This window comes from Orcinus orca, chromosome 14 (genome assembly GCF_937001465.1).
Source record: "Orcinus orca chromosome 14, mOrcOrc1.1, whole genome shotgun sequence".
NCBI classification, from domain to species: Eukaryota; Metazoa; Chordata; class Mammalia; order Artiodactyla; family Delphinidae; genus Orcinus; species Orcinus orca.
The window spans coordinates 64,599,403-64,617,932 of NC_064572.1; the positions used below are offsets into that span (position 1 = coordinate 64,599,403).

Consider the following 18,530-nt stretch of genomic DNA (forward strand, 5'->3'; position numbering starts at 1 on the left):
AGAATCAAATGGATTAACATTTGTAAAGTGCCTGGAAAAGCGCTCCCCCCTACCCCCCAAGTATACAGGTTTAAAATGGAGAACTGATTAATCAGCATATCTGCGCGTGGGCCCTGGGAACAGTATTTTAATAAGCTTCTGACTTCAGAGATGTGAAGAGCTGGCCCCCTCATTTGGGGTGGAGTCTCATCCATGGGCTTGGGCATGTGCACAGGCCTGGGACCTTCATTCCTGACCTGGTCTTTGGGCTTCGTTGTGAACACCATCTTCTCTGCGTCCACCTGACAGGCTGGGGCTTGGGCTAAGGTCAGTCCAAGTCTGGCTGGTGCAACAGTGCCCTCTAGAGGACAGACTAGGCCCAGTCACAGCCTCAGATTCCGGGCCCACAGCTTCTCCCTCCTCCCACCCTGCACTGGCTACAGACAGAGGCCCAGCTGATGTGTCTATTGGAACGAGTTTATTTAAGTACACTGGGCCCCACCAGGCAACGTGGTTTGTGCGAGGCTGTGCGAGGGACAGGCTTGGGCTAAGGGCGGGGGAGGTGAGCTGGTTAAGCACACTGCAGTCTGTGGGTCGCCACATCGCTTTCACACACACCTGCTGCTGTGGCCCACACCTGGCAGGGCCTTTGGTCGTTGGACGGCATGGGGGAGAATACTGCCTGGAATCTGGGATCAGGGCAGGTCTTGGTGTCACAGGTGAGGGTGCCGGTGAATATCTGCTAGCCCCAGCTTTGCACCATCTGGCCTGAAGAGCCTTGGGACCACTGCCAGGCCAGCCCAGTCCAGGGTAGGCACCTGGCCCCACTGGACCAGAGGAGGTGAGCCTGAGCCCATCAGCTCCTGGCACTCTGGTCTGGCCCCTCCCTAACCAAACAAGTGCAAAGACAAGAATGGCACAAATCAGCCCAGAGGGGGCTGTCTGGGTCAGCTAGCGTGGGAAAAGGCAACTTAATCGCAGCTCTTTCTCCAGTCCTAAGGAGGCTGGATCCCCAGCACCCCTCCTTTGCTAGCAGCCTCTGCCAAAGGGTGATTCTACCTCCTGTTTCAGAAAATCCAGCCAGCAACCAGCCTGTTGATTCCAGGGTGGTAAGCAAGTGGAAGAGGGAGAAAGAAAGAGGCTGGAGTGACTCTGAGTGTAGCCTCTGATCCCAAATGGTCCTGAGGCCTATGGATACTGTCAGTTCACCGTTAGCAGGGAGTGGCGGGGCCCTGGATGCTATGCTAAGCTTAGGTGCTGTAAACGTTAGTGTGAACAGGGTGACTGGCGGGCAGGAGGCAGTGAGCTCCCTCGCTCCAGTCCCTGTACTGAACAAACACTTCAATAAATAAAACTGAAGATGGCTTTGCCCATGGATGGATGGAAAGCAAGGGCCTGGGGCCAACAGGCTCCTGAAACTCTCCCGAGATCCCCGGATGGGGGTTGGGGGTTAGAGTGTTAACTCTGCCACCCATCAGAAGTAGCACTACTCCTGCCCTCCTCAAATGCCCAGTGTGGTCCTGGTCTCCAGGTGAAGATGAGGGCATCCTGCCCCCTCCTGATACCGAAGTCTCAGTAACCGCTCCTGGAGTGCTTTTCCAGCTTTCTAAACCCAAACTGCAACAAAACCAGACAGAACTCAACCCTGGCCCTCAGTCTGTGATCAAGAGGCATTGAGAGCAGAATGATGAGCAAGGGGAGGCAGCAGCTGCCTTGGGCCGCAGGGCACCCTGGGTGGGGTAGGGGTGGGGCTGGCCCAGCCTAGGATGGGCAGCAGCAAGGTCTCCTGGGGCTTGGGTTTACCTCCCTCTCTGTCTCCCTATGGTAGTAAACATAGTCCCACACAGCCAGCCAAAGACCCCGCTGACGGAGCAGGGCCCTCTGCCAGCACTCTTCCCTGTCAGGGGCCAGTTAGTGGTCAACCCCAGGTCTCAGGCCGTCACCATCGTGGGTAGTTCATCGTCCTTTCTGGGCCCCGGGATCCCTGGGATCCCCGGGCCACACGGCACTCGCATATGCGCACACACTCGTACCCACACACCCACACACACACTCATACACACAGGCAATTCCTTGCAAACACTCCGACTCAAGAAAGCGAGTTTTAAAGTGGAGTTAACTTCAGAGAGAGGTGAAGATGATGTCCCAATATTAGAAGGTTTTCCTGTGGATGGATCGGGCACCGTCTTCCTCGTATTCCTTCTTAGAGACCCACATCTTTTTAAAGGTGTCCAGGGAGGCGAGGATGGAGCCCCTGGAGTGGAGGGAATCCAAAGGAACAATGTCAGAGAAGGGGAGTGGGTACTCATGGAGCCAGCCAGTCCCCCTGGGGCCAAACCAGACCAGGCTTTTCTTTAAAGGGATGGGGTGGTGAGGGGTAATCAATGCCTTTGCTTCCTGTTCCGCTCTTAATGCCCAGAAGAGCTACTCACCCAATCCATGTGGAATACAGTCTCTCTTGCGGTGCAGATATCTGCAGGGGTGGGTGGAAAGAGGAATCTGAGACGTCCATCCTCCCCTCTCCCTTTCCCTGCCACTACTCACCTTTATGGCCAATTCTCACCACCAGTGAGAGCCGGTGGATACGTGGATACATTTCAGTGGATATATTTCATAAAACAGGCTTTAAGTTATGTCCCTGCTGGACCCTGTGGCCTCTCTGGGGGGTACTGTGGCCAGCCTGCTCATCTGAAGAAACAGGTTCCTGGCATCTCTAAGTATCTATGGCTCCCAGGGAAGCTGGGGCTATCTGGGGGCAAGATTTGGCTCCGTCGGGGGCTGGTGGGAAGCAGATTGTACGGCAAGAACCACCCTCCTCCATTCAGGATCCCCCCTTAGGCAGGCCAGCTCTCCTCAGCAGTCACTGAGACGTTAGACTGTGTCACAGGGGAGCAGTCAAAGTCAGTCTCCTGTCAGTGTTACCGTTTCCCTGAAAGACCACGTGTGGGGCCCTCAGCCTAGCACCCTGCCACATCTGGGTATCAGAACTGCCCCCTTTTGTGAAGACGGAGAGTGAAGAGGGGTCCTCCCCTCTGGTGGGCTTCAGGGGCAGAGCAGAAGCTGGGAGCCATCTGGCGGTGCCCGAAAAACTTGGGCAGAGCAGGAGGGGAGGCCACGCCACATGGCCCTCCAGATCCTGGGAGGCTCAGTTCCACCCAGCCCCTGGCCCCGCCCCCAGCATGCTCCTACCCTGATCTTCACATCTTTCGGAGCCAATTTCTTCACTTCACTCAATAGCCTGTCACCAAAACCTGAATGGGCAGGAAAGGAGAATCTCATGTCAATTCTCTGGGCGTCTGGGCCCAGCAGTATGTGGAAGCTTCCTGGGGAAGGGCGCTGAGAGCAAAGACCAACCTTTGAACAGGGTGGAGCCTCCCGAAAGGACGATGTTAGAGAAAAGTGTGCGCCGCAGGTCCATGTCAGACTTCTGGATGGCGAACACCAGCACCTCATGGATGCCCTCGCTCTCCTCACCGATCAGGTCCGGCCTGAACAGCAGCTCAGGTGCCCGGAATCGGGAAGGACCAATCTGCGGAGAGGCCGCAAGCTTCTTAGGCTGGGGTGGGGGCTGAGGTCCCTCTGGGAGTGGGAATGGAAGAGGGCCCTCTGCCCATGGCTTAGTAACCAGGTGGCTAGGAAGGCCACGCTCAGGCAAGACCTTGTACGTCAAGGGCACAGAGAAGAACAAAGAGAGGGCTCCGGGGAACAAAAAGGAAGAAACAGGGCTCCTGGGAAACTACAGAGAGGAAGCTCCTGTGTGTAATCCTAGCTCTGGCACTTGCCGGCCAGAGACTTAATAGATGGATTCATTCATTTGTCGAAATTTCTTCCTATCAATGGAGGTCCAGGGAGATGGAACTCACCCTACACTGTGCCTAAGTGGTTAAGGACAGCACTCTACCTCACCCTTCCTAGTCCCATTCCGACCTAGGAAGATGCCTCTGGTGCCTCCTCCCCTCCACACAGGACAAGCAAAGTCCCTGGCACCTCGCTCTGCAGAAGATGCTGCGGCTCAAGAGCTATGCTGCTCCAGGCAGATGGTGTGAAGGACCTGACTCCAGCCTGCCCGTGGGAAGTCTGGTTTGGGCCCAGAGCTTTTGGGGCCTGGGGGGCCTGAGGGGAGAGGTCCGGACACCTACCTCAATGGTGCTGCCGTCGGGCAGGTAGTACTGTGCCTTCTCCGTCTCTAGCGTCTCATCCTTCTGGGGGTTTATGGATAGGTAGCAGGCTCTCTGCAGAACCAAGCACAAGTCAGGCAGGCAGGAAACCTGGCGCCTACCCAGTCAAAGTCCCCAGGAGTGATGTGCTGCTGCAGAAATCTGCCCATTGCAGTGACTGCCCTAAAGGTCGTTAGAGCTGCATATGCTAAGTGCCACCCAGTGAGGGCTGACCGAAATCTCCCTGCCCTTTCTTAGGATATCGTTTTCACCTGCTCCACCTTCCTGCTGCGCAAGCGTGGCAACTCAGCTTTCTGGCTTTGGGTCTGAGACCACACCCTAATTTTAGTGCAGACTCGGGTGTTTTTCTCCTACTACTCATACGGTTCTGGGTACCGCCTACCCAGCTCCGAGGTCTCCTAGAGCTATAGGTGGCAGGAGGGTTCATTTTACCAAAAAAGAAAAAAGTATTCTGACTTCTTCAAGGATGTAAAAGAACGTATGTAATTTAAACGTAATGTATAAAAAGCATTAAGTAAACGAGCATGGGTGTGCTCATCACCCAGCTTAGGAAATAGAGGCAGCTCCCTTTCTACCACAAGACGGCAGCACTTTGGAAGGTGAATCCGTCAGGGTCAGGGGACCCAGCTGGAGACCACACAGCTGCCAGGAGGCCTGGCTGGGGAGGGCAGAGCCTGATCCCCAGGACAGGAGCTTCGCCGCTCTTCACTTCAGGTCATGGAGGTCCTGGCTGCTGATCCCATTCCCTCTCCCAGCCCTGGGCCCACGGGGGCAACACTTACTTCTTTTATGGCCTTGACAATCTCAAACTCGGAGGATGAGTGGAAATCATAGCCTTCCTTGCGCAGGTAGAGGCGAAGGAAGCGAGAGACGTCCCGGCCAGCGATGTCGATGCGCATGATTGAGTGGGGCATGGCAAAGCCCTCATAAATGGGCACGGCGTGGGTGACGCCATCCCCAGAATCCAGCACCACACCCGTGGTCCTGCCGGTGGCGTAACTGAAGCAAAGGGGGCAAACCATCACCAACCCCTGCCTCCTCACTCGGGGAAGAAACTCACTTCTTGCTAGAGTTCAGTGTCAGCTAAACTAAAGCTGGGGCCTGCCTTCTCCAGAAGCCTTCGACTGGACTAAGTATGAAGGCAGCCTGAGTACTGAAGCAAGCAAGCCTGTAGTGTCTGAAGAAAAGGGGCTGAGTCTCTCCAGGCTGCTTCCCCAACCCCCAGAAGAGCAGGCCCTCTAACCGCAGGAGATGGCCTGGCCTTCAACTGCTTCAGGGACCCAGCCTGAGGGACAGTTTTTACTCTCTAGACAAGAGGACAAAACTCAAATGCCTACAAGGGTCAGGCAGGAAAAGTGAATGAGTAAAAGAAAATAATATCTTCACTTTCTTAAAAACTAGCTTTTTCCCACATGGCCCTCTAGGTCTGTCCTTAGTATTTTCTCTTTTGGTAAGGACAAGGGTACAGACATATATTTCTGTGATATGAGGGGAAAACCCCACAATGTTTCATAAATAGCAACTGGCCTTCGTGTTGGGAGGACAACAGGCAATGGAGAGACTGTGGTGAAGTCAAGTTTGCAAACCCTATCTAAAGTGCAGCTGCTACTTTATTTCAGCTCCAGCTGATTTTTGTTCTAGAGGAGTGCAAGCCCAGCAATGACCAGATCTTCCCATTTTTCAGAGAAGCTGGAAATTTGGATTTTGATAGGAAATGTCCTAATTTTTAAATGCTGGCTCACAATTTTTTAATGGGGCCAAACACATGCCATCTGTAGGTCACCAGTGTACGATCTCGCCAATATACCTAACCCTGGTGTGAGGCAGGTTGGGAGCATGACAGAACGACGGGGGTGTGAGAACAGGGAACAGAGAGGTGTTTTCATCACGACCCTATCACCAGGCTTGCATAGCACCCGGCACAAGTAGGCCCTGAAATAATACCCGAAGTCATCACAGGGGCCTGCAGGGAGAGCTGTTGCAGCACATGGCCTTCCCAGCAGGCTGAGTGGAGAGCCTCTGGCACCAAACCAGCAGGGAGTTACGAGACTGGGAAACAGCCTCAATGCTGTCTTTCCCACCATCCAACCTTCCCTGACAGAGATGCTCAGGTGACTCTGAACCAACCCAAAGGAGAGGCAGCCTCGACTCTGCCAAAGGACTGCTTTCCCCACAAGGGGCCAGGCTAGCCAGCCAGCTGCTACTCACAGGCTGAGCACAGCTTGCATGGAGATGAAGAGGGCTGGCACATTGAAGGTCTCGAAGAAAACTTCAGCAGCTCGTTCCCGGTTTTTCCGTGGGTTTAAAGGCGCCTCCGTCAGGAGCACAGGATGCTGGTGAAAGATGCCCAGACGGCAATCAGGGCGAGGCCAGATTCCCACCCCTCGTTAGTACTGTGTGGCTGGCTGGAGAGCTCAGGCGACCTTTGTCAGCCTCTCTCCAAAAAAGGACAAACTGGGCTTGTCACCTATCCCCACCCAAGTCAGCTTCTCAACTTTCTAAATTCACACCCCCTTTAAAGTCTCATTCTGTCCTCATCCCTTACTCCCCTCCTTGTCTTCCAAGATTCTTATATAGGTCCTTGTACCTACTGTATAGCTCCAGTTGTCAAGATTTTGCTAAACTCTAAATTTGGAATTAAGATAAAAATAATAGTTAAAATTTTTTTTTCAAAATAGAAAATTAAATTTCAATATTGACTGTACTTTTAAAAAATGGAACATATCCCTCCCCTGGAAATTCTGATAAGCCTAGTATGCACCTTCCTTTTGTGTTTCTGAGTTGAGACTTCCTTTCTTAGAAGGTAAAGAGTATAGGCTCTGAAGTCTGAAAGACGTGGGTTTGAATCCCAGCTCTACTACTCTATTCACTGGGTGATCTTAAAAACACCACCTGGCTTCTCTGACCTTCTGTTCCCTTGTTTATAAAATGGAGATAATACTACCTGTATCTCATAGGAATGCTGTGAAGATTAAATGCAAACATGTCTGGAAAGCACATGGCCTGGTGCCTAGAACATAAGACTCAAACGCTCGTGGCAGTTATCATCGTCATCCGCCTCATCTCTGGGGTAGGGGCTCTGCCTGCTCTGCAAACCCAGCAGGGGCACCCTGAACATAGGACCCTCACCTCCTCTGAGAAAGTCTGCAGCTGGTCCTTAGAATAGACGTATTGCCAGATGCGCTCCATGTCGTTCCAGTCCTTGACGATGCCGTGCTCCATGGGGTAGCGGATGGAGAGCAGTCCTCGGTGCTCCTGGGGGCAGAGAGCAGCACTTACAGCAACAGCCAGCCTCTCAGCAGGGCTGCCAGGTGGGCCCTGCTCTTCCAGGGCCTGCAGTCCTCAACCACAGCTAAGGGCGGGCCACCCAGCCTCCAAGTCTCTAAGCTGTATGCTGCGAACTGTACGCAGTGCCCAACCAGCTGGCAAAGCAGAGGGCTTCTGCATTTCCCTGGGCCGCTGGGTGGCACCCTCCTCATTGCCTGGTTTCAGGACACAATCTCCTGGCGTTTGCAACCAAGGTTGGCAACAATGATTCTGTTGTTCTGCTTCTAGAAGCTGCCTGAGGAAAACTGTGCTAATTAACTGCCAAACTGTGCTAATTAACTTATCCCCAGGGTATCCCAGCTAGAATCTCCCCCCAATCACTTCTGCCAAAAAAATAACGAAGCCAGTCAACTTAATCATTGGCAATGTAGTGACAGAGTACAGAAGGAAGGCGAAAGCCCTCTTTTCTAGACTGGTCTCTATTTCCCAAAGTGGGGTTCCAGATATTTTTTCTCCAAAACCAGAGGTTGTTCCTGGGAGAAAGAAACCAACTAGGTTTACTCTCTCTAGAATGAGAGAGTGAAAGGGGAGAGTTCAAGAGGAAATTGCTCCTTTTACTCGAGGCCATGTCCCACTGTGGGACACTGCCCGAGTGGGGAACAATGAAGGTCCCCTGCTGGCTTGAGGCTTCTTCAGTAGGACTGGGGATTACCTCCGCTTTGGGGCCAATGAAGATGTCGCCTTCGAGGGCACCTGCCATGACACGAACGTGTTTGGGTCTGCCCACACTACAAAAGAGAGCAGGGAGGACCATTACTTTTCATTTCATGACACAACACATGACAGGACACGGGAAGGATGTACTGATGCACGTACTTGGATGGGAAGAAATATACTCAATTCTACTGTGATTATTGTTGACGAATGAGATTATAGTTGATTTTGATTCTCCTCTTTCTACTTTTCTGCACTTCCCACAATTTCTATAATAAACATGTATTATTTTATTTTTTTGTATTTATTATTTTAAGTCATTTGTATTTCATATATTTATTATATTTATATTATTTAATAAGTTATTAAAACAAATTCTGGAGGATTCAATACCTCTAGTTCTTCTTTTTCCACACTATATATGCAGATCAAGAGAGACAGGGAAACAAGAATTCATTTAGATCGATTAGCTCAAAAAGTTTTTGTCTCCTTAGCCTCCTGCCCAGGCCTCCTCTTAAGGAAAACTGTGATGTTGTAACTGACAGATGGTCTTTCTTCCTTTTTCTACTGCTTTGAGCCCCTTTCCCAGGCACCCGTGCCCTTTTCCTGCCTGCAATCTCTCTGCCTTAGGAAGAAAGTGCTGAGAAAAAAACTCATCCTTGGGCTTCCCCGGTGGCACAGTGGTTAAGAACCTGCCTGCCAACGCAGGGGACACGGGTTCAAGCCCTGGTCCGGGAAGATCCCACATGCCGCGGAGCAACTATGCCCGTGTACCACAACTACTGAGCCTGCGCTCTAGAGCCCACGTGCCACAACGACTGAAGTCCGCGCGCTTAGAGCCCATGCTCCACAACAAGAGAAGCCACTGCAATGAGAAGCCCTCGTGCCGCAACTAGAGAAAGCCCGCGCGCAGCAACGAAGACCCAATGCAGCCAAAAATAAAAATAAATAAACTTATATAAAAAAAACCAAAAACTCATTCTCACTAGGATGGTAGGTATGGTTTAATGTTAACCCCATCCTGGGTGATAGGAGAATTTTAAGAAGAGGGTTCCATGAAGAGACTGTCATCCAAAGCAATGAGTCACCAATGATAACATTTTTGGCATCAGATAAAATCAAATTTAAAAAAATTCACCTCTCGGATTGTACCCTGCAGGCAACTGTCTGCTTACTCTAAAAGCCAGCTCCTGTCCCTCGCTTGTTGTTTTGAGTACCAAGACTGACCCAAATGAGAGATCCTTTCTCCCTAACAGATGGAGGGCTGACACCATAATGAAGCTGACAAGCCTCCCGAGCTCCTGACTAAGCTACAGAATGACTTACTAGTTTGGAAAGCAGTATTTGGGGATCTGATCACCAGCAAAACCAGCTTTAATCACACCGGATCCCTGAGGAGAGAGAGAAAGAGAAGTCACAACATCACAAAAACAAGAGGAGATATATATCATACAGTAGGTATAATATGGTTCCACCTTTACTTTAAAGAGAGAGACCTTATACTTATGTATACTATATCCACTGGTATGAGAATCTGAACAGTGAACACACACCAAAGGGAGGGCAGTGGGGCTGGGGGTGGTGAGGGGCATTTCTACTGCATACTCTGAATATTATTTGATTTTTATGTATTCTTTGACTTTTCTACATTGAACATGTTTTACTTTTGGAATTAAAAAGGGAAATTAATATTAATAAAGGGAAAAAAAAAAGAACTCTTGAGGAGAGAAGAGGAAAGTGACTAGAAGCACCAAAGCAGCCAAGTTTAGGAATATAACCAAGGAGGGAAGAGCTCATGATTCTGTTACACCATCGTGGAACGCTTCTAACCTACTTTCCCAGCTCAGACCCAGACTATCCCTGCCCTCCAAGGCCTCTATGACAGACACCACCACGAGCGCTGCCATACTTGAAGTTAACTCCAATATGACACACGTCGTCTGGTTCTGACTACAGGGGCAGACCACTATGCTTTGTGGGGGGTTTGTGGTTGTTGTTTTGTTTTTTCACTATGCTTTGCTTTACTTGTTGGTCTCTTGAGGTAAACAGCAGGAAAGCCCTAAAGCTCTGTCTGAGAAGAATCTGATGTCTCCCACCATCACCTCTGGTACCACCCGGGCCCAGCCAAAGTAAACATTGACTCTGGACGTCAACTCCACGCAGGACAGATGTCGAGGCCTGATACTGCTTGAGATTCACCCTGTTTTCTTCCTTCTTAAGTCTTCTGCCACCACACCTGATACCCTCGTCCTTCCACCCCCCAACACACTTTGTAGCTGCAAGTGTAATCAGGGCAAGTCTTTTCCTGCTGCATGGTGACCACTTCTCCTGGGGCGAGTGTAATATTGATATTTCCAGGACCTACACAGCAAGCAGTAAACACATCAGGAGAGCTAACTAGCCAAGGTTACCTTGGTACCAAAGGCTTCCTGGCAACAGCCCTGGATCCCTCTCTGTCTCTTATTTCTGCTCTTCTATAGGAGAAGGGCAGGGGCTGGGGTGGGGTGAGATGGGTCATCCTGGTACCTGATTGTAGCAAGACAGAGGGAGGAGGTAAGAAGTGGTTGAAGGACAGGGAAAGCAGTATGGGAGGAGAGCAGGGCAAGCCAGTTCTCTAAGACAGCAGGAGCCTCTGCCAACAGAAAAAACAGGAGACAATGTGCAAACCCATTGGCCTAGGCAGACCAGCAAGGAGCCTGGAAAAGGTGCAGCTGTAAACTGAGCTCAAAGACCGGGAAGGAGGAAAAGACTATCTTACTGCAAACCCAAGGGCCCTGGGACAGCAGCACAGCTAGTGAAAAGAACACTGTACAAGAGAACTCTGGGAACTTGTGAGCTCAAGCTTCCAATAATTGCCCACTGCCTTCATCTGGGTGTGGTGATGCCAGCAGACTAACTGGATCTCCTGGTAGAGGTTGAAAACAAGAAAAGTAATCTAGAGTCTGTGCTTCAGACTCCAGATTTTTTTTTTTGGCCATACCACGTGGCATACAGGATCTTAGTTCCCTGACCAGGGATTGATCCTGTGCCTCCCACAGTAGAAGCGCAGAGTGTTAACAACTGGATCGCCAGGAAAGTTCCTAGATATTTTTAAGAGATGATTTTCCTGGATATTTGATTTTGAGTTTACTAGCAAAAGGACTGGAGGCTGAGTGACAAAGCAGATTAAGATGTTAGGTTCTTTTCTTTCTCTCCATCCTTCCCGGCAAGAGAATAAAATGCCCAGTTCAAATACCACCGCCTTGCTCCTGAAGAATAATCCCCAGTTGGAATTAATTATCCTCTTCCTATTATCTCCCCAAATCACCATTACCTGTTTTACTAGGTAGCATAAATTTCATTCTGCTTTTCTTTAAAAAAACATATATATATATACTTTTGATGTGGACCATTTTTTTAAGTCTTTATTGAATTTGTTACAATATTGCTTCTGTTTTGTTTTTTTTTTTTTGGCCATGAGGCATGTGGGCTCTTAGCTCCCCAACCAGGGATCGAACCCACACTCCCTGCATTGGAAGGCGAAGTTTTAACCACTGGGCCGCCAGGGAAGTTCCCTCATTCTGCCTTCTATTCGAATTTATGGTTTCCACTTTTGTTTCTTTTCAGCGCAAATTCCTTGAAGTCAGAGACTCTGTATATCAGCAGTATCTCACATGTGCAAGGTACGTGAATAGATGCTGGTTGACTAAAATGAAAACCAAGCTCAAATGATTGAGCTGATGAAGCCTAAAGTATGGAACCTTAATGAGCAGCTGGAATGCCAGAAGCCCCAGGCAGAGGTGGTACAGGGAAGGCAAAGGCAGGGTTGGGAATGATGCACAGGGTGGAACCAGACCCAGCTTGTCCCTGCAGCTCCACGAGCTGCTGGCAGGCCAGCTGAAGAATGGGTTAAGAATGTGTGGGGATGGGGGAGCCGGCTGAGTTGCCTCTATTCTGCGCAAGCCATACCATAAGAGCATATAAAAGGGGCATGTCAATTTCTTCAGGGTCATGTCAATTTCTTTAACAGTATTTGTAACTAGGAACTGTATACCTGGCAAATGAGCTGCCACTCTCTTTGTTATTCACTCTGGCAAAGCCAAGTAAACAAATGCCTTTTAGAAGCTACTTGAAAAAGTAGTCTCATTAAACATTTGATTTTGGGGACTCGAGTCTGCTGCCAGCCACCACTGACAATTCTCCTTCTGATGCAGGCAAACAAATAGCAAATCCTTCAGCAAGGCTCTCCCAGTACCTGCTGGCTATAGGCCTTGTGGCTTGGGCAACCTTATCCTAAGCACTGATTATTCTTGACGTGCTGGGAAGGAGGCTAGCTGTCTGACATTTTACCAGTGGGAAGAGGACGCTGAGAGGTGGAGCCTCAGATTCTAGGATATTGGTGGCCCATTTTGGCCCAAAGACATATTTTGTTTGGCCCACAAAGTAGTTTTTTTTTTTAATTAATTAATTTATTTATTTTTGGCTGTGTTGGGTCTTTGTTGGTGCACATGGGTTTTCTCTATTTGCGGCTGTTCTTTGTTGTGGTGCGCGGGCTTCTCATTGAGGTGACTTCTCTTGTTGTGGAGCACGGGCTCTAGGCGCGCGGGCTGCAGTAGTTGTGGCTCTTGGGCTCTACAGCGCAGGCTCAGTAGTTGTGGCACACAGGCTTAGTTGCTTCGCGGCATGTGGGATCTTCCCGGACCAGGGCTTGAACCTGTGTCCCCTGCATTGGCAGGCGGATTCTTAACCACTGAGCCACCAGGGAAGTCCCCCACAAGGTAGTTTTTTAAAAACAACTTTATTGAGATAAAATTCACATGCCGTACAATCTACCCATTTAAGGTGTGTAATTCAATGGTTCTTAGTATATTCACAGAGTGTACAATCATTCACCACAATCTAATTTTAAAACTTTGTCATCATCCCCCAAAGAAACGCTATATCCATTAGCAGCCACTCTCCATCCTTACCACCACCAACCCCCAGCCCTAGGCAACTACTAATCTACTTTCTGTCTCCATAGACCACAAACTACTTTTACATTAACTTCTAACAGTTAAAAAATTAGAGATTGCACATGAAATTTAATACTTCTGATTTCTCTTGAAAAATCAGAAGATATGGCAACACTGGGTCTGCATTCCTACATGGGGACAACTGGCTGGAAATGAGAAGCAGCTGGCCCTTTGGTCAGGTGTGCCCAACGCACCTTTCATATTCCTCGCACTGTTGTTAAGGCTACCTTCTCCCCCTGGCCCCCACGACTTTTTTAATGTATCTGCTTGGCCTCCGCAGGCATTGAGTTCGAGACCCCTGTTCTAGACATGCTTTCTAGCTTGATGTGAAGCACATCCGTGGCTCTCAAAATATACATAATTGAATAGTGAGATTATCTCTGCAAGCCACCTCCTCTTCACTCTCTCCGTCAAACTACAGATGGATTCTTGCTGCAGTTGTATAACCAACAGCCTGAAAGTCACACCACAAGTGACGGTGTTACATAAATATATTGACTTCCATTTCCTCAGCTAATTCTAGTGTCCCTTAAACTTAAGTGAATCAGCAGATCTTAAGAGCTGATGACAATCAACAGCTGAATGGATAAAGAAGATGTGGCACATATATACAATGGAATATTACTCAGCCATAAAAAGAAACGAAATTGAGTTATTTGTAGTGAGGTGGAAGGACCTAGAGTCTGTCATACGGAGTGAAGTAAGTCAGAAAGAGGAAAACAAATACTGTATGCTAACACATATATATGGAATCTAAAAAAAAATGGTTCCGAAGAACCTAGGGGCAGGACAGGAATAAAGACGCAGATGTAGAGAATGGACTTGAGGACACGTGGAGGGATAAGGGTAAGCTGGGACAAAGTGAGAGAGTGGCATGGACTTATATATACTACCAAATGTGAAATAGATAGCTAGTGGGAAGCAGTCGCATAGCACAGGGAGATCAGCTCAGTGCTGTGTGACCACCTAGAGGGGTGGGATAGGGAGGTTGGGAGGCGAGATGCAAGCGGGAGGAGATATGGGAATATATGTATATGTATAGCTAACTCACTTTGTTATAAAGCAGAAAGTAACACACCATTGTAAAGCAATTATACTCCGATAAAGATGTTAAAAAAAAAAGAGCTGATGACAAATTGTTTAAAAAAATGAGACAATTAGTGAAATTTGAACATTGACTAGATATTTGATGATATTAAGGAATTATTATTAATTTTATTAGGTTTGATAATAGTATATTGGTTATGTTTTTTGTTTTTTTTTTGCGGTACGCGGCCTCTCACTGTTGTGGCCTCTCCCGTTGCGGAGCACAGGCTCCGGACGCGCAGGCTCAGCGGCCATGGCTCACAGGCCTAGCTGCTCTGCGGCATGTGGGATCTTCCCGGACCGGGGCACAAACCTGTGTCCCCTGCATCGGCAGGCGGACGCTCAACCACTGCGCCACCAGGGAAGCCCTTGGTTATGTTTTTAAGAGTGTGGGGACTTCCCTGGTGGCGCAGTGGATAAGACTCCGCACTCCCAATGCAGGGGGCCAGGGTTCGATCCCTTGTCAGGGAACTAGATCCCCAATGCATGCCACAACTAAGGAACCTGCCTGCCACAACTAAGAACTGGTGCAACAAAAATAATTAAATAAATAATAAAATAAAAGAGTGTGGAAGAGGGAAGTGGGTGGGAATGTAGATTGACTGGGAGTTGATAACCATTTCAGCTAGGTGATGGATATGTGGATGTTTGTGATACTAGTCCTCCTCCTTTTGTTTATATTTGAAATTTTCTATAATAAGGAGAGCTGGCAAATAAGATGATAACACTTAAGTAAAAATTCAAAACATAAATACTGTACACACACACATTATGAAATACATGTGTCCATAAAATCATGGATGGAAAGAAGCACATCAATTTTATGATGATGGTTTGCTTCTGGGGTTATGTCTGGACCAGAAAGAAAGGATGGGATTGTAGATGGGTACAAAGAGGCTTCAATTATATCTGTAACGTTTTATTTCCTAAAAATATATGAAGCAAATATGGCAAATGACATTTATTAAATCTGGGTGGAAGACATGCTACATGGGTGCTTGTTATATACTTCTCTGAACTTTTCTGTGTGTTTAAAGTATCCCACTTTTCAAACAGGGGGCTGAAGCAGCATAACGTTCCCCCCAAACAGTTAAATTCTTAGCTTGAAAAACCTGTAAAGATCTGGTATTGTTCCTGCCTTTAGGCCCACACAGTATGGTCACGAAGACAATCTTAAAATTGACCAGAATGTTGATCCATTTTAGGAAAGAACTTAACCTTCGAGATCTTCACAAAGATTTGAGCTTCAGAATAAACATAGTATTCTAATCAAAGTGTTGTGGACCTCAGAATGTGGCCTGGGAGCTGTCCTCCTCTTTCTTGTATTACTATCTATGATATGCCTTTGGGAAGAATGACTTATGCTTGTTTGTTTGTTTATTTATTTATTTATGGCTGCATTGAGTGTTGCTGCACGCAGACTTTCTCTAGTTGCGGCGAGCGGGGGCTACTTTTCGTCACAGTGCATGGGCTTCTCATTGTGGTGGCTTCTCTTGCTGTGGAGCATGGGCTCTAGGTGCCCGGGTTTCAGTAGTTGTGGCATGCAGGCTCAGTAGCTGTGGCTCGTGGGCTCTAGAGCACAGGCTAAGTAGTTGTGGCACACGGGCGTGGGATCTTCGCAGACCATGGCTCGAACCCGTGTCTCCTGCGTTGGCAGGCGGATTCTTAACCACTGCACCACCAGGGAAGCCCTAATTACACTCTCTTTAGCCCAGAAATAAAATTGTGGCAGCATGGTAAGCTATGGAGCTGTTGAATCTGCTAGAGACACATTCTCAAAATATAAAGTTGGCTCAAATATTTCAAATGATTTTTCCTATCCATCTTTCACTTTGAAACAAACAAAACAAAACTCTCTAAATATCAAACAGCAAGAACTACGTGAGGCCCCATATCTAAAACTGTGGCAGATGCTCAGTAAATCCTAGTGGGAAAATTACTTAAGTTTCTCCTATTTTACCTTTTGGTGGGATTGCTGGCATAATAAAGGAAATGTTTTCCCAGAAAAAAGCAAGTCTATTCCTTAAGACTTAAAACTGAAAATGCACCACTGTTTTGATGCATTTCAAATACACTACCAAGAGAGAGAAAGAAGGAAATAAGAGGCTTCGCTTAAGTGACATTAAAGAAAGCGGATGGAGATAGAACTGCTGCCCGACAAATCCAGAAGCAAAGGATCTGGTGGGATGGACAGACTACTCCTTCTGCACTGCTGATGAAAACAGGAGATTGCTAATTTCTTTTTTTTTTCTTTTTAAAACTTAAGAAAAAGGCAGATGAAGCACACACAAACTGGCTGAAGACAGAAATAGTGTTCTCTGAAAATCAACATCAAGAACAAGGAGTCCTACTCAACCCTGTACAGAAACTAACTAGGCTCCCCCCATCCCCCACAATCCTTTCTTTATTTAGGGACATTTTTATTACCGTGATAGAGATATTCAGTCATTTATCCCCCCACCCATCAGTAAAATTAAAAATCCAATGTGCACATAGTGGTGTCAGGCCCTAGATACTGTATGTGGGAGGGAGGTGGGGAAAGAGAGAGTAATGAAAAACGAAGGAATACCATTTTTTTTCCCACCAGGGTTTAACAGTCTAATGAAGCAGACAAAAAAAAAAAATTGCTCCCCAACATGAGATGTCTCACTGAGCTCAACCTCCTTCCTGGAGAGAAGGAAAACTAACCAAAGAAGCACCTTTCCTTGGAAAAAGTGAGGAATTTGGAACCCAATCTCAATCTGAGTCTTGGATCCTTAATTCATAAACCAGGTGGTTTGAATACTGTTAGTTAACCTCTCCAAGCCTCACTTTTCTGCATATTTCAAGTTCTATCTACATATCAGTGTTGAAGCTTAAATGAGATGATGCAAATGAAAGGACCTTGCAAGTGCGCAAGGTCCAAAGGGCTGAATCAACGGAGCGAATCTGACAGTCACTTTAAGACAGAATTGTCAGTTTTTCCTCAATGGAGGGATTTAGAGACTTAGAAGGGGATTAGAAAGGTAGCAACCAATCTCCGTGAGACCAAACCTTTGAGTGGAAGACAGAAATCCATTTTTTTTCTTTTTTAACAACTGCCTCCTTCCGCCAAAAATAAGAGCTTTCCATTTGTCACTACTGATGCATTTGCGTGGGGTACTATCAAGAGGAATAATGGATAAAGCACCGGATTTAGGGCACCTACACTGTGCGACCTTGGGCTCACTTTTACCTCTTCGCGCTTCAGTTTTCACACTTGTAAAACGAGGACCAAAATTCCTGCCTCAACTGTTCACCCGGTTTTTGTGAGGATCCAGTTCGAATGTATGTGAAACCCCCATGTAAGCGCTAGAGCGCCTGGCAAATATTATGTTTAGTAATTTTTTCCCCCAGAAACTAGGCGTTCCGAAGAGGAAGGTACCTCCCTGCTTGCTTTGTCACTCTCCTTTCTTCTCGACTTTTATTAACTCTGTAATTTATAATCACAGAAAAAACTGAAATCCTAAGCCCATTTCTGGCACCTGACTGTCGGGCCCCACCCAGGTACACCGCCAAGCCTCCCGGCCGGCTCGGGATCTAAGGGAACTTAGCCCTTCTCCACCAGCAGGCGGGCCCTAGCCAGTCAGGCCGCACCACTGGGAGTCCCAGAAACCAATCCCAACAGCCCTCGTGCACCGCCCCGCCCCTTAGAGAGGCGAAACACTATGGCGGCCCGGAAGAACGACAGGGGCGCGAGCCAATCACTGCAGAGGGCTGCCCTCATCCTGCAAGGCCCAGAGGCGGGGTCATCGGTCAAGATGGAGAGCCAGAGGAGCCAATAGAGTTATCGGAAACTGGGGAGGGGCGGGCGCCGGGCGCTCACAGAGCGGTTAAGGCCCCTCGAGCCAAGGGCCCAAGGACCCTGCCTGGACTATAACCCTTCCCTTTATCCATCCCAAGGTTCTCCATCCTATGGTTGCTGGCCGGCTGGCCGCCCTGTCTGCGGACTACGGGTCGGGGGAGGACGGAGGCGGCGGCGGCTGAACCCGCCTGACAGGCCGGGCCAGTGACAAAGAGCCGGCGGCCCAGACTGAAACACGGGAAGCGATCCCTTCGGGGAGGAGAGCATAAGCCCCGCTAGGGGGATGCAACTCACGTTGTCGATCACGACAGGCTGGTTGGCGATCACATCGTAGGACTCCATGGCAGAGGAATCTCTCCTTCTGAGGAAGGAACTGCCAGCCTGGTCCGCCGCTAAGGCCACTGACACACATGCGCAGTCTAGCCGCCGGTACAGGGCGGCCAGGGAGCGGCCCGACCTCGCTTCCGAAGAACTACAACACCCAGCATG

At 48.6% G+C, this 18,530-nt stretch overlaps 1 protein-coding gene across 4 annotated transcripts; it reads right to left on the reverse strand.

Moving 5' to 3' along the window:
* Window positions 1–440: 440 nt before the first annotated feature.
* ACTR1A (actin related protein 1A) lies at window positions 441–18,517 on the reverse strand. 4 transcript variants are annotated; one of them, XM_004268517.3, is made up of 11 exons: window positions 18,336–18,517; window positions 9,465–9,529; window positions 8,137–8,212; window positions 7,287–7,412; window positions 6,366–6,490; window positions 4,940–5,156; window positions 4,119–4,211; window positions 3,334–3,508; window positions 3,169–3,230; window positions 2,412–2,452; window positions 441–2,233 (listed from the first exon to the last, which is right to left on the reverse strand). In XM_004268517.3, exons 1-11 carry the CDS (start codon window positions 18,381–18,383, stop codon window positions 2,131–2,133), a joined length of 1,131 nt encoding a protein of 376 aa, XP_004268565.1. In that variant the 5' UTR covers window positions 18,384–18,517; the 3' UTR covers window positions 441–2,130. The 4 variants fall into 4 exon arrangements, with proteins under 4 accessions (XP_004268565.1, XP_049552810.1, XP_033281766.1 ...); XM_049696853.1 differs by lacking the exon at window positions 18,336–18,517 and adding an exon at window positions 8,301–8,407; XM_033425875.2 differs by lacking the exon at window positions 3,169–3,230 and having other exon boundaries at window positions 18,336–18,495.
* Window positions 18,518–18,530: the final 13 nt, after the last annotated feature.